Source organism: Peromyscus californicus, unplaced genomic scaffold, assembly GCF_007827085.1.
Source record: "Peromyscus californicus insignis strain IS unplaced genomic scaffold, ASM782708v3 Scaffold_1__1_contigs__length_55948999, whole genome shotgun sequence".
In the NCBI taxonomy this organism is placed as follows: domain Eukaryota; kingdom Metazoa; phylum Chordata; class Mammalia; order Rodentia; family Cricetidae; genus Peromyscus; species Peromyscus californicus.
Window position 1 is genome coordinate 18,893,824 of NW_026294492.1, and position 15,267 is coordinate 18,909,090.

The 15,267-nt window shown below is 51.9% G+C and overlaps 2 protein-coding genes across 4 annotated transcripts in view; one reads left to right on the forward strand and one right to left on the reverse strand.

Annotated features, from left to right (window-relative positions):
* The window catches only part of Efr3b (EFR3 homolog B), an 84,097-nt gene extending 77,020 nt beyond the window's left edge, over positions 1-7,077 (forward strand). For all 3 annotated transcript variants that reach the window (XM_052746018.1, XM_052746016.1, XM_052746017.1), the window contains 3 exons: positions 556-662; positions 1,941-1,990; positions 2,780-7,077. In XM_052746018.1, the coding sequence (XP_052601978.1) occupies positions 556-662; positions 1,941-1,990; positions 2,780-2,885 (263 nt within the window). In that variant the 3' untranslated portion in view covers positions 2,886-7,077. The remainder of the gene's footprint in view (positions 1-555; positions 663-1,940; positions 1,991-2,779) is intronic.
* A 1,757-nt stretch (positions 7,078-8,834) lies between these two features.
* Positions 8,835-14,880, reverse strand: Pomc (proopiomelanocortin). The gene is made up of 3 exons (XM_052746019.1): positions 14,756-14,880; positions 11,463-11,617; positions 8,835-9,561 (listed from the first exon to the last, which is right to left on the reverse strand). Exons 2-3 carry the CDS (start codon positions 11,592-11,594, stop codon positions 8,965-8,967), a joined length of 729 nt encoding a protein of 242 aa, XP_052601979.1. The 5' UTR covers positions 11,595-11,617; positions 14,756-14,880; the 3' UTR covers positions 8,835-8,964.
* Positions 14,881-15,267: the final 387 nt, after the last annotated feature.

The window sequence follows — 15,267 nt, forward strand, 5'->3', positions numbered from 1 at the left end:
GCTTGTCTCGAAAAGATAAAAAATAAAAATAAAAAAATAAATGTACGCACCGCCTGCCTCCCTAATCCTCTCAGAGTGATCATTATTTGACCTCTAAACCCACTCCCTATTTTTCTTTATTTGGTGCTACCTCACTTTGGATAGCAAATGGTGTATGGAAAGCCTTAAGTGAAATTTCCTCAGACTTGTGCTGTGGGACTACGTTGATTCTCACCGTCTAGCTGCCTTTTCAATGTTCAGGTCCTTTTTCAAACTACCCCGCCAGTACTAAAAGGGACAAGTATCTGAGGTCTTATTTGAGAGCTCCAGCAGGAGTGCAGCCACGTGGGTCTTTAAAGCCCAGGTGCAGGTCCTTTGAACTGATTCTCAAGAGGGCGGGGCTTCGAGCAGAATCTGGGTCTATGCCGACACGTGAGGTCTCCGCCCCTTTTCCATGTCTCCGCCCCCTTTCCGTGCTCCGCCCCCTTTTCGTCTGAAGAGTCCACCCTGTCCATCTCCCTCAAGCTCCTTCCCCTAACTCATCCCTGAACACTAACTCAGTTCTCTGTGTCACAGTGGACAGTGTGGCAGTTGAGGAACAGGAGCGTGAGCGGCGGCGACAGGTGGTGGAGAAATTCCAGAAGGCGCCCTTCGAGGAGATTGCAGCCCACTGTGGGGCCCGGGTGAGTAGCATACCATAGGGTGCTTTCCTGACCAATCGGAAACCAGACCTGGGGGTCCAGGGCAGGGCTGGGTTCAGACCTTGTCTCTTTGTCCTGCAGAAATTAGGGTTTTGGTTCCAGTATACTGTACACTGCTGTTTACCCCAATGCTCTCTGCTACATTGCTTCCCCGGCGCCCAGGGACTGCTCTGTAGCACTCACAGTCTTGGACCTTTAACCCCAGCGCTTAGGAGGCAGAGGCAGGCAAATCTCTGGGAAGTCGAGGCCAGCTTGGTCTATATACATAATCCTAGGCCAGCCAGAGCTACATAGTGAGACCTCAAAAAAAGACAGGCAGGGAGTGGGTGGGGGTAAGGGAGGTGGGTGCCAGCTTGGGGGGGGGGGCTCGTACCTTTAAACCATCACTCAGAAGGTAGAGGCAGTAAATCTGAGTTCAAGGACAGACTGGTCTTCATAGATAATCCCAGGCCAGACAGAGTGGTACCCTGTCAACAAAACAATTTTTTTTAATATTATCGTTACCCTGTGTGTGGATGTGTATGTATACGTAGGTCAAAGGACTTTGGGTCCTCCTTCCACCGTTATGTGGGCTCCAGGGGTTGAATTCTGGCCATCAGGCTTTTGCATCATGCACTTTACCCATGGAGCCCTCTCACCAGCCAGGTTCTTTTAAACGAGGGTCTTGCTGTACCATCTTGGGCTGGCCTTGAACTCCCTATGTAGCCTAGGCTCACGTTACAACATTCAGTCATCCTGCCTCAGCCTTCTGAGTGCTGAGATTACAGGCATGTGGCTTATACTTTATCTATATAAGATCTACATATTTTGTAGTTGTATAAGAACACGTATCTTCCAAGCCTGTGCTCCTTGTCCTAAGTTATTCCCATCCCACTTTGAGAGGTGGACTGCCCATTTTATGATCTTGGAGAAGGCCCAAGTGCTGGGCACACATCAAGAAAGAGTAACGTCGTCAGCTCCGGTCTCCTGACCCCATGCCCAACAGACTCTGCTGCCCCGTATCAAGGAGCAGAAGCCTGCCCAAACGCTCCCTGGTATTCCTGGCCCTCTTTCAGTCCCCAGCCAGCCTTTGATGGGTGGTTGTCCCTGATCTGAATGTTCAAGTCCAACAGACAGGTACCAGGGATAAGAACACACCTACCTGGTTACCCTCCCACGGCTGCTACAGTCAGAAGCTTCCAGGTGTCCTGAGAGGTGGCAGGGAGGTGGCAGCTGACCCTCTTGGAGCCTGAAGCTCACTTCCCTTCTGTCTGTGTCTAGGCATCGCTGCTGCAGAGCAAGCTCAACCAGATCTTTGAAATCACCATCCGGTAAGTGGCAGCACGGGCGGGAGACCCTACCTCTGTGTCCAGCGTCAGGGGTGAGGGTCGGTACCCTAAGACCCCTTTTCACGCCTGCTTATAGCCCTCCCTCCACCCCCAACCTCTATTCCCAGCCACCATGAAGAGGGCAAGAGATTGACTCAGTAAGGCTTAGAGAAGGCCAGGAGTCTTAGTGTCCCGGGCAAGTACTTGATTTCTAAAGTACCTGTGTCACCATAGAGCAGTGGTTCTCAAGCTGTGGGTCACAGCCCCCTTGTGTGTGTGGGGGTCACATATCAGATATCATGCATACCAGATATTTACTTCACAGTTCATAACAGTAGCAAAATTACAGTTATGAAGTAGTAACCAAATAATTTTATGGTTGGAGTCACCACAGCATGAGGAGCTGTATTAAAGGGCTGCAGCTTTGGAAAGGTTGAGAACCACTGCCATAGTCTTGACTGGACTGAAGATTCTAGAATATCTTGAAAATCTGGAACTCATGGAATGGCATGAGTTTTAAAGAGAAACTAAAGCCAGGCAGCGGTGGCGCGTGCCTTTAATCCCAGCACTTAGGAGGCAGAGCCAGGCGGATCTCTGTGAATTTGAGGCCAGCCTGGTCTACAGAGCGAGATCCAGGAAAGGCACCAAAGCTACACAGAGAAACCCTGTCTCGAAAAACAGAGAGAGAGACAGACAGACAGACAGACTGAAACCGGCTGCTGGGTTTAGTTGCACAAGGATAGGACCCCAATTCCTGTTTCATACATATCTTTCTCTTCCATGTGTCCCTAGGCCCCCTCCAAGCCCTTCAGGGACCATCACTGCAGCCTATGGTCAGCCACAGAACCATTCCATCCCCGTCTATGAGATGAAGTTTCCCGATCTGTGTGTGTACTGAATTCCAGGAGACAGAACTCCTTAGAGGACCCTGTGGGAGGACCGCCCTCCTGCCCACTCTCACCATCTGGAAATCTAGCTGGGAGAGCTGAGAAATAGTCACCTTGGACAGTGGCTCTTCCCAAGTTGAGCAAAGACGGAGCCTCCGGTCCTCCACGGGCCCTCCTGCCTCCTCCTGGTCTTCCATAAGGAATATCCAGCCACCTGCCCCCTGGGGCTAATGCGCATCTCACCTGTCTTCCCTTTTGTATCAGCCAGGGACAGAGAATCATGAGGGTGCCTCCACTGAGAAGCAGAGGGGCCTGGGAAGCTTCCATTGGGAATGCGTCTATGAGGGAGGGTCAGCCACCCCCAAGGGAAAGAGCCTGATGAAGACGTGATTGGTCTAAGGAAGCCATAGATGGTACTCGGGGAAGCTGAGGAAAGCCCCCTCCCCACCCTCATCAGGAAGTGACAGTGTGAAAGATGTCTGCTCTCACCTCTTAGTCTCGGGTGTCCTGCCCGGCCTCTTCTTTAATCTCCAGTTATCTGTGTCTCTTTTTCTACTATCAATGAACGCTGAGCACTTAGAGCAGGAGCTGGGGTAGAGATGCTGGGGTAGAGATGCTGGGGTAGAGATGCTGGGGTAGAGATGCTGGCGGCAGAGCAACAGGCTGGGGACGGAGGGGGACGGCTTCTCCTAGGCTGGGTGGCAGCATCGGCAAGGCACAGTGTGACCAGTCTGTGCCTCCGCGGTGTTGTGTCTTCTCAGCTCCTCTATCCGGAGGAAGCCTGTGGCGGATCTTCTCCCGTTCTCTCTCTTCGGGAGGTTTCCCGGGTAGTTAAGTTTGGTCCCAGATGTCGATCTTCCAGATATCCCACAGTGTTTCCACACCCTCTGGGTTGAGAGAAAGCTGAGAAAGCTAGCTGGTTCTAGGGGACTGGAAAGCAGGGGGGCGGGGGGGATGCTGGGGCCCTGAGGCCGGTTTACATCGCTTCCTGGAAGATGCTCCCAGAAGAGCTGTGTGTGTTTGTGTGTTTGTTTGTTGGGAGGTTGGGGGGGGGGGGTTGGGGACAAAGGAGGGAGCAATTGAGCAAATGTCACTTTGGGGTTCAAGGAAAGAGATGTAACAGCTAGGATTGAAATGATATTTTCCCTCTCTGGGCAAAGTCTGAGACATTGGGGACAATTAATCGGCCTTGCTGTGGCCTGGGTCGAGGTGGTGGAAATCCCTTTGGCTCCGTTTTCCCTCTGTGCCACCTACCTGTGCCTATGTGACTCGTGTGCCGGGAGCCGCTAACCCAGGACTGGGTGGGTGCAGAAAGGACCACTCGACCCTTTCCTGATGCCCCTCTGGGTGCCTTTGTGCCTCCCAGGAGGCCTCTGGCAGCACCCCCAGGAGGCCTCTGGCAGCACCCCAGGCCTCCTCCAGTGGGAGCCCCCTATGGTCCAGGACAGTCCTTTCTTTCCCTTTTAAACTTCCCATAAGTTTCTCTGAGCTGTTTTCCTCTCGAACTGCCTCTCGAGATTTTGCTTCTTAGGAAGAAGGAAGTAGATCTGGTGACCTGCGGGAGTCCTTTCCAGGGTGTAATTTTAGGCAGTGTGACGTGGGGTCATAAAGGAGCCATTTCTGCTGAGGAGGGTGTGGGCTTCTCGGGACGCTCTAGACCACAGCCCTGCCTATGACCCCGCATGATGACAGCCCGCTCACTAGGACAGGTGGGAACATTTTCCAGAATTAGGAGAACTGGAACACATGGACCTCCCCATGGCACACGTGCTAAATGTCACAGATGGGGCCCGTCTGACCCTGTCCCCATAGTTTCTTCACTTCTAATGCAACTCTCCCCGTGCTCTCTGCACTGAGCTGGGGCTCATGGCTCCTGCATGGCCTGCATGATCTCAGGTCCCTGAGGACGAGGCCGCCCGTGACTTTGGAGCCATGTGGCTGTTGCTCAATCCAACTTTATAAGCATGGACTTAGGTTTTTTCCTTAATACCTCTTTAGTAAGAAGTCAAATTTTAAAAAAAAAGCACGAAAGCAAGTAACCCTTTAGAAACTAAGAAAAATCTAAGGTTTGAGCTAAAAACACCTTCCTTCACCTGCCTGCCACATCCTTTATACCAGGCCTGGCTTGGATAAGAGTTCACCAGTTTTTTCTTGTTCCCGAGTGACATCAGTGTCCACCCCTGAGGTATCTTGACCCTGATTGTGGTTTGTGAGAGCCACTTCCTTGGAGACTTCCTAGAGCATGAGGGGCCTACACAGGCCCCACTCAGATACTTCTGTCCCTCAGCCCTGCCCAGCAACAGGAGAAAGGGGACCGAGTTCCAATTCTGCGGACTCATCTGCTCCTCCTCAGTCCCTCTGTATGTCCTCTTTTTCTCCACACCCAGGCTGCTTAGTGGGGACATGCTGCTTCTAGAGAGCTGGCCATTGGTGTGCCCTCTTCTGGGTAGATTTAAGTTGATATTCAGTAAGATATTGGGGTGCCTGTTGACAGGGAACGGAATCCGATCCTGGCCGAGTATGCCTCGGAGTCAGGAAGTCTAGATGGTGATCACAGGGGTCTGTCACTCCAAACAAGGCTGGGGAAGAGAGGCAAAAGCAGAGTGGGTGGGAGCTGGGGAGGAACCCGGTGGGACTCTCGCCTTCCCTGCCTCTGGTGTCTGATAGCGCTGTCTCCTGCTCTGTTCTGTACACCCTCTCTGCTGTAAGCCAGAGCCAAAAGGAGCCAGCCAACTCTTTAAGGCCAACTGGCCCCCAGCCCACCACCACCACCACCACCCAGGGCTCTGGCCTCATAGGCCAGGGCCAGAGGGTGGCCTCCTGATGACAGACTCTAATGGGCACGAGTGTGAGGTTCAGAAGTTAGTTTGGTCAATCATAAGCAAGTGTAAGAAGTGGATTGACAGAAAATACCTGTGACCCAGAAGCAGCTGCTCTTTCCCCTGCGCTGAGCCTGTTTCCTCTTAACTTCGAAGACTAGAAATAAATGGTTTCATGACTCCTCAATGACCACATAAGAAAACCTAAAAATGTCCTGTGACCGGGCCCCGACCTACACAGTGCAGGGGAACATAGGCCTGGGCCAAGGACCCTGGTCAGAGCAGCCCTGTCCTGTATGCTACCTGTGCACGGGCTGTTCCCGGGCCCACAGGACACAGTTCAGCTGGAGTGGGATTTGGAAAAGCCCTAAGGTTCCTCCGGATATCTTTGGGTTGGGGGGATCCCTGGGTCATGGTGCCTTCCAGTGACCTGTTGTCGTAGGCCTCCCAACCTGCTGCAGAGATGCTGCTGAGCATGAGTGGCTGGCTGTGTTTGGGGGCCTGGGGGAAAGGGAAGTCTTGAGCTGTGGGTCTGAATGTTGTTTGAAAGCAGGCTGGAAGGTGGGAGAGAGTCGTATTAGGCAGGCTGCGTCTGCTTCCCTTGACCTTCTCTGGCAGCAGGGGTCCTGGCCTCTGGAATCTGGGGAAAAGGTTCAAGGAAAATTGTTGCCTCTATCTCTTTAATATGGTTTCTATGGCTCCATAACCCAAGCTGGGTCTACATCTAAAGACTACAGAAGAGGAATCATGGGAGGTCTTGATCCTGGATACCTGGGGGAGTGATAAGGAGAAGCCTTGGGCTAGAGGGAAGAACTTCATGGCCCCGTTGGCTGCCCCCTGGCACCAGCCTGGCTCCTTCAGGAAGCATAGGGTCTCCTGAGCCCAGCACTTGCCCCTTTTTTGGTGGTGGTGGTGTGTGGGGGGGTTTGAGACAGGGTTTCTCTGGGTAACAGCCCTGGCTGTCCTGGAACTCACTCTATAGACCAGGCTGGCCTTGAGATCTCTGAGATCTGCTAGGATTAAAGGCATGCACTGAACACCCATAGATGCTGCAGCCCATCCACCTCAATGTGTCTGAGTTCTTTTAGACCTTCATGACCTGGCTGAGTGTGTATGTGCCTATGTCCATGCATGTGTTTAATGTAGTTAGTAGTTGCCAACGTTGTGTATATACTAGCCGACTTATTTATATGTGAGTACAGAATCGGCACCTGTGGCAGTTCTCTGTATTTTAAACTTGTTGAATCAAATTAGTTTTCCTTCCGGGGAGGCAGGGGGTGTTGGAAGGACTATTCCAAAGTCATTCTTTTAGGACTATTAGTCGTGGTTTCCCAATGAGACTTCACAATGCCCTTTTCAAATAAATGTTAATGTTGTCACCATATGGCTGTCTCTTTGAATTCTTAAAAGGAAATGGCTGGGGTTTTTTTGTTTTTGTCTTAGATAAAATCGGAATCTGAAAATATCAACAGTGTGCCAGTGGCATTTAACCACCCCCACCGACCCTTGCTTTACCTGGTTCTAATGAAATTGAGGGGGCGGGGAAAGATGTTAGAGATGGAACTAAGTGAGGATCCCCAGCGAGGGAGCATCCTCAGGAGGGGCCAGGCTGTTCTTCGTTGTAGCTCATTTCCCATGACCTACATTAGGGAGAGCTTTGTCGGGGTTTCTGACTCACCTCACACCAGGACTCCCAGGGCTCATCATGTTTTTGTGAACATCTATCAAATATAAGGGGTTATGAACAAATACACCAGACTTTGATGTGTGTGGCCCATGGACATCTAATCTAAATGACAGGTTTGTGTTCATCCCCTGAGATTGTAGACATGGGGCTGCAAAACTCTGACCCCAGCATTCTGACCCCACAAGGAGACAGAAAATATAATGCCAGCCAGCCGAGCTTGGAGTTTCTCTAAGAGGAGGGGACAAAACAGACACACAGCAAGTAGCTTGCCATCCTGAACAGACAGCATGCCCTCCAGCACAGAGGGGGCTGACTACCGGAGCCCTGAAAATGAGCAGAGACACTGGATGAGAGTATGACTGGCCTAGAAGAGGTGGTCTCGAGCCTAGGCTTGCATTGAAAGAGGCAAGATGATGTAAGGTGGGCAAAGGTGGCGTTGGGGATGGGGTCCAGGCCGTGAAGAACTGAAGGGCGGCAATGAGACCAACAGACATGAAACAGGACCTTCCTCCCAGGAAACACGAGCTGAAAAGCTTGGTAGGAGAGTGAACACGGCTAACATGGGCTCTACATACTTTGCCCCAAAAGTTTGCACCTGATGGGAGGGAAATTGGGATGTAGGGGGCGCTGTTTTGGTTGGTGGGCCAGGGACTATGAGACCAACAAGCTCTTTTTAAATATCTGTATTAATGCGGATCATCGGCATAGGAAGCAACTGGAGGCCGGCTGGTTAATGCACTCGGGTAGTGGAGGTCTTCAGGGAGAACTTCAGAGTGAAGGTCTGAAGTTGGACAACAGGGAGAGCTGGGGAGACACAGCAAAGTAGGAAACCAGAGCCCTCAAGACTTGAGCCTGGAGAGACGGTGCATCTATCTCCGTGGTGTGTACGGAAGAGAGTAAGATCATGTGCCTTGAGTATATGTGAATAACCAAATTGAAACCGCTGTCAACCCTTACATCTTCCTGATCAAATAATGACGTCTCTTTTCTCTTATCCTTGCCCTTAGGTCAAGAAGGAAGGGGCAGGTGAGATAACTAAATCCTGGGAGGGTGCAGGGACCTGCCTGAGGTCACAGATCAGGACTCAACACAGCAAGGAATGTCCGGAGCTTCCTGTGTGTGTGACAGCCCAAAGCCCTTTCCAATGGGGAGTAGGCCTTGGTGGTGCCACCCGGCTTCGAGCCCCTAAGGTCATCACTCTTGTAGGAATCATGCTTTGGGGTCAGGTTCACAGCTAAGCACATCCTAGGAATGTTGGCTAGAGAACCAACCCTGAGCCATCCAAACTATTTGCACCCCCACCCTACCCCGGAGTCGTTTGCTGGGGCAAATGGGTAGAGAGATATGCTTTCTTAACGCTACCACCTGGTCACATGGTGGTGTAATTGGATGGCTGTGTGTGTGTGTGTTTTGACTTTATTCACGCGGTCTGCATTGAAGGCCAGAGCCACCTGTGAAATCTGAAAGGTTTTATTTCCTCTAACTACAGGCAGCTCTAGGAGGCTTGAGGTCTGCGGCGGCGAGCAGCTCGCCCATGCAGGGATGGAGGCGTGGGGTGAGGAGACCCCCCCGCCCCTGCGGCCCTCACTGGCCCTTCTTGTGAGCGTTCTTGACGATGGCGTTCTTAAAGAGGGTCACCAGGGGCGTCTGGCTCTTCTCGGAGGTCATGAAGCCGCCGTAGCGCTTGTCCTTGGGCGGGCTGCCCCAGCGGAAGCGCTCCATCCGATAGGGCCCGTCGGCCGCGCCGTCGGCGTCGGGCTGCAGGACGTGCTCCAAGCCGTCGGGCCGCTCGCCCGCCAGCGCCCTCCGGAACTCCAGGGGAAAGGCCTCCGCCGACTCGTTCTCGGCGACGTTGGGGTACACCTTCACTGGCCGTCGCTTCTTGCCCACCGGCTTGCCCCAGCGGAAGTGCTCCATGGAGTAGGAGCGCTTGCCCTCGCGCAGGCCGGGCTCCGAGCGACCGGCTTCCCCCGCCGCCGCCGCCGCCGCAGCATCCTCCTCCTCCTCCTCCTCCGCGCGCCTCTGCGCCGCGCCGCTGCCGTTCCTGGGGCCGAAGCGATCCCAGCGGAAGTGGCCCATGACGTACTTCCGGGGGTTCTCGGTCAGCGGCTGCTCGTCCCCGTTGCCTGGGAACACGGGCGTCTCCGCCGAGAGGTCCGGTTTGCAGGCTCGGATGCAAGCCTGTTGGAGAGAGAGAGAGAGGAGAGAGCCCCACCCACACGTGAGCCAGGCCAGGGCCTGCGGGCCACCGTCCCCTGCCCAGGTCGCAGAGCCGCTTGGAGCCTGGAGGCCGTCGCACCCAGCACGTGGACACCTGCACGTGGGCACCCGGTCTCCCAGGTCCCGCCGACATCTTGCACAGAGCTCTTCTTGCCCTTGCATGATTCTGCCCAGACGGCTGCAAGCAGCCCATACCCATTCCTTGCCTACTTGTCTTCTTTAGCTCTTACTATCAGGACCTTGCTATTACGTGCACCAAAAGGGGGTGTTGTCATTTAATGATGGCAAAGTGTGGCTCTATTTAAGTACAGACGGGGCATGGGACTGGAGTTTCAGAGAGAATCTTTCCTAGTTATAGAGGTCTGACTTCTGGGGCCCAAATTTTCAACAATGCCTCAATCTTACCCCAGTCATCTACAGTTTCATGCCTACTCCGGCCCTGAACCCTTGCCCCCTTGTCTCAAAACTTCCCGGCGTCCACTAATTCCTTTACTCTGTGTGTTGATCTCGTATCGTCTCCATCAGAATTTTGAGACAAGTTGGTCCATTTCTCTGCCTCCTTATTCTAACTTGAAGGAAGGCTGGAAGGCCGGGGTGGGGTTGGGGGTGTATTTCCACCGCGAATGCTATACTTGTGCCCCTGCACTCTAGCCCTAGAGGATTCGACTAGGGGGCTTTATTTACCCATAGCCTGCATCCTTAAGTTTTTTTTTAGATCCCTGGGAGTTGCCGAGGAGAAGACAGAAGGCTCTCACCCACTCTTTTCAGTTGAGGGTTTTCTACACCAGAGATTCAGAATTATAATACTGCAGAATGTTAACAGTGGATGATAAAAACAATGTAATTTAAGTACCTTTCCCCCAGGACATATAATGAAATGGGGTGGGAGTGCTCAGAAAGAGAAAAATATCTGATCAAGGTGCCCCTGCTCATTGGTGTCAGAGGTGGGGACAGAACCTATGACTCTGACCTTATTTAGCGCGCACACACACACACACCTTTCTGATGAGATCTCCTCAGGAGAGGCTATGCAATGTGTCTCAAAAATCAACAGTCTTAGGTTTTTCCGAACTGGATTCTCCCAAAGGTTCCTTGGGTCCTCTGAGTCTACACTGTGTATGAACCTTGCTCTTATGTCTTGAGGAGGTCTCTCCCATCATCTAGCCTCAGCTGTCTGTCGATAGCAGAACAGACACCCGCAGGCACCCGGCATTTATGTGCACACATGTGCTGACCTGGAAGGAGCTCCAGCCTGTCCCAGAGGGCTTGTACATGCTTCTGGAAAACCAGAAAGGAACTTGGCAGGAAGCCTGCCTTCTAGAAGCAGCATGAGATATTTGGCACCAGTTACATACACACACACACACACACACACACACACACACACACACACACAGTACTTCGGTCTTTCCTGCTCCTTCTGGAGATGTTGTATGGAAATGCCTAACTGGTAATGGCCTTGTAACTGGAAGAAAATAAAGACATGTGAAGTGAAATTGTAAGTTTTCACTTCCTAAAGGGGGCTAATTTGGGAAGTAAATGGTTGGAGATACAGGATCAATTAAGGGAGCAATCATGGTTAATGTGACACTAAATTGAGTATATGGTAAGGGGTTTTCACAGAAAACAGAGTGAGGATAATAGAGCACAAATCATGGACCAGACCCCTTTTTCTCTGAAGCCACCTCCTCCCTCACCTTTGCCTAATTCCAACCTTATGGGAAAAGTTCTGTAACTGCTCTGGGTCACTCCAATCAACGGAGATGACTTTCCCCATCCCCACACTGCTCTTCCTCTGGAGCTGTCCTAAGCCCAGGGCCGTCTTCTACCCAAACCAAGGAGGTATCCCGTGGGCCACATACCAGCAGGTTGCTTTCTGTGGTGAGGTCCTGACAGTGCCTGCTGTCCAGGCACCAGCCCAACACTTCCACGGAGGTCTGAAGCAGCAAGGCCAGCAGCAGGACCCCTGAGCGACTGCCGCAGGACCTCGGCATCTTCCAGGTGACAGGCTGCGGCTCTGCAGAGGCAAACAAGATTGGTGGGACCCCTGCAAGGAGCAGAACAATGTTGGCTAGTCACCAGGAAGGACTTCGGGCCAACACTAACAGCTCTCACTTGTGCCGTCCAAGGCTTTCTGAGGACAGGAGCAATGCTCAGAAGTTGGAAGGTGTGCGCGGAGCTATCAAGGGCAGGATAAGAGAAGAAGAGCTCAACACAGCTATGGGCAGTTTTCCCCACTCCCCCCCCCCCCACTTCTATTTCCTGTTGAAACCAGACCCTTAAAGAAATGAGGAATTAGAGATGAGGCTATTTGGTGATCACGTGGTCCAATCCCTCATCAGAGAGGTGGGAAAGCTGAAGCCAAAGAAAAAATCATTTGTGTTCATGATGAAGTAAAGGTAAGTTCTCCTGCATTCCCAGAGAGCTTTCTAAGTTTACTGCCTGGGTGAAGCTACAGTTCAATACTCCATATCCGACAGGAAGACAAAGGCCTCGAACTCAGAGAGATCCACCTGCCTCTGTCTCTGCCTCCCGAAGTGCTAAGAGTAAAAGGTGTGTGCCACCACGCCCAGGGCTGGGACGATGTCTTTTTAAAGCAGACCCCAGTCCTCTTAAACTGTCCTGTTTTCTAAACTTACATCCCATGCACCATACCTCTCATAGCCTGAAATATACCAACTTAGAGGTTATTGATACAAGGAAGGCAGGAGGCTGAAAGGAAGCTTTCTCTGCAGTGAAGGACCACTAGAGACACTGTTGGAGAATGCAGAAAGCACCTTTGGGCACATGCCAAGGTCAAGAGCCCAATAGGCAGAAGAGAACACTCACGCTGCCTTGACCCCCTGGTGTCCAGCTCTTCCCTAGCTCCACCGCTAGCTCTTAGAATGTTACACCTGCTCCCCCTCACCAAGGATCCCTGACATCGCCCAATCTAATGTTCCTCACCAACTCTACACCCATTCTGGACTCCAGATTACCAGCTGTTAGGGTGACACTAGATTAGAAAAATTAGTTCATAGTAAAATGTGAAGGACAGCCAGGCAGTAGTGGCACATGCCTTTAATCCCAGCACTCAGAAGGCAGCGTAGGTGGATCTCTGAGTTGGAGGCCAGCCTGGTCTACAGAGTGAGGACAGCCTGAGCAACACAGAGAAACACCCCATCTTGAAAAACAAAGCAAAAAATTGTTAATTAAAAAAGATTTCAATAACTAAAGTGTCTGTCACTCCTAACAAACATTTGCATTTTAAAATGAATGTGGCAGAAAATCTCATTTGGAGAGACGTGAGCCTAGCCTTTATTTTTGAGAGAGATGATTTGGAAGTGAAAGTCTTCCTTCAAGAATCTCTTCCCCTCTCTGCTCCACCCCTGTGCCATTCTGCAAGAGCTGATTGTAGTACAAGCTTTGAGTTTTTTGGGTTTTTTTGTTTGTTTTTGGTTTTTTTTTTCAGAGCCACCATTAGTGGGCGCTGGCAGCCACTGAACTGTGGGGACCACACCTCAGCCCAGAAGCAACCTTATTCACCTTCTTGGTGCTCAGGCTCAGACAGGCACACAATTAGCCCAAACTGCTGAGATCACAAATTCCCCCCAGAAAAAAAATATGATAACTAGCATGAAAACATGTCCGTAAAGAAAAATAAGATCATACAAATCTAATAGTCATCTCAACGAAGTTTCAACTGTCCTCAAAGCTGGATGACTGTGGAATGAGGTTTATATTTGAAGGAGCCACAAAAGAGGGCAGGCCTTCAAAAGCCTGCCCTCTCCTCCTAGCCACCCGCTGTGGACTAAAATCCTCCTCCTCCTCCTCCTCCTCCTCCTCCTCCTCCTCCTCCTCCTCCTCCTCCTCCTCCAGGAGCTCCCGGTTAGATGGCTCCTGAGAGCAACCTGCTATGTGTTTTCTCATATGTATTTCCCCCTTTTCTCACGGTGAAACAAATATCTTATTTGTATCTCTTTTTTTTGGGGGGGGGGCTAAAAGTAGTGCAGGAAATGTCAAAGGCTGTGCTTCTCATAGGTGGGAGAGTGTAGGATTCCAGTCATTAAAAGCCCTGGAAGATAGAAAGTTGTCATTTATTCATTTTGACACAGCTACACCTCTTAGGACCCCATGTACAGGGGGGTTCTCTGAACTCAGGAGAGCCTTATATTTACTCCTCTCCAAGTGCCACCGACATAGTGGCCCTTGGCTCTAAAGCCCTCTTCGGGAGGCATGGAGATGCGACTTCATCCATACATCGTGCACGCGCCTCAACGTCTATAATACTCAAAGGAAACAAGCCATTGAATTAGCCATAATCTGCGCATACTTCACAAACTGAGAAACACAAACATATACTGCTTACTTTCATTTTCTTTGACTCCTCCCAGCCATTCTGTGAAAACCTTCCCTGCTTTATTTACACATGGAGAATTTGGGGGATCTGTTCCCTCCTTCATTTGAAAAGTCCTTTGCCCGAGCATGGTCCTTTCAAATGCCGCACCGCCCTACAGTACTTTTGAGGGCTTCCGAAACTAGACAGGTAGCTCAGAACCTTGGACAGTTCCCTCCCTTCTCGGTATTTTAACCAGGGCTGGATCTTGGAAGGAATGCCTACTGTCCTATCCTGTAACCCACATAATTACCGCAATGCAGCCGCCTCCGATCTGCTAAGATGCGCGGGGAAAACAGGATTTAGGGTCTGCAGCAGCAACAACAAAAGAGCCCCACTATTAGGAGCTTATTGTGACTTGGCCTTCTCTGCCACTGCCTTTCCAACGTGTATTTACACTCAATACAAATATATACACAAGTCCGAACAATCGGGAAGAGAAACAGGGGAATTCTCCCAAGATCTCCCCAGGGGCTGGTCGGAGTCTAAGATGATCCTAAGCATCCCAATGCTTCGTTTCTCCGTGCAGACCCCAAGACTACCCCCTTCCCCGAAGGCAGCGATCCCCGGAATTGCCAAACCACCTGCTTTCTGGAGCGTTGCAGCCTGTCACCCCCATCGTCCCGGCTCAGTTCTCTCTCTCTCAAAAACTTTGCGGAAGAGCTCAGGTCCCCGACAAGCTAGAGCGCCAGTCTGTATTCCCGCCTGCCTGCGGAGCATCCCAAGGCCCAGGGGCAGAGCTCAGTGTGGAAGAGCTGTCCCGAGCTGTGGCACCCTTACCTGTCGCCGAAAGGCAGCTCTCCGGGGACAAAGACGTTTGGTGGCCTCTCTTGGTCACTGCTCTTTAACCTCCTTCTCCTCCTTCGCCGCCGGTTTGGATCCTGTCGCTCTCCTCCCTCCTTTTATACTTGCGGGGCTGGGTGGGTGAGCGTTGGACGTGACCTTCCTGGCAGCGCTTCTGCAGCGCTCAACAGGCGAATCCCGGGCCACGTGAAGGGGGGCGGCGGGCCCCGGGAGGGGGGGGGGCTTCCCGGTGGAGGCTGAGCTCAGGGCAGATGTGCCTGGAAAGCGCGGAGGCTGGCATTAGCACAGACCCGCAGAAGCGCACACCTGCGGCCAGTGGTCCGGAAGAACTTAATTAAGCACGGTGTTGGATCTCCACTTAGGACAGGGCAGAGGCTTAGCATCCTGGTGCGAGGCAGGCCTAGCTCTGAGGTCGCGCAGGTCGGAGTGAAATTACCTGTGTGCGTCCAACTGCCTTCCTGGCATTTGGAAGTAAATATCACCAAGGA

Coding starts and splice junctions, on each gene's coding strand:
- Pomc (XM_052746019.1), bottom strand. CDS start 11,594: ATGCCGAGGTCCTGCGGCAGTCGCTCAGGGGTCCTGCTGCTGGCCTTG. Junction 9,562..11,462: donor CCACAGAAAGCAACCTGCTG/GTATGTGGCCCA, acceptor TCTCTCCAACAG/GCTTGCATCCGAGCCTGCAA.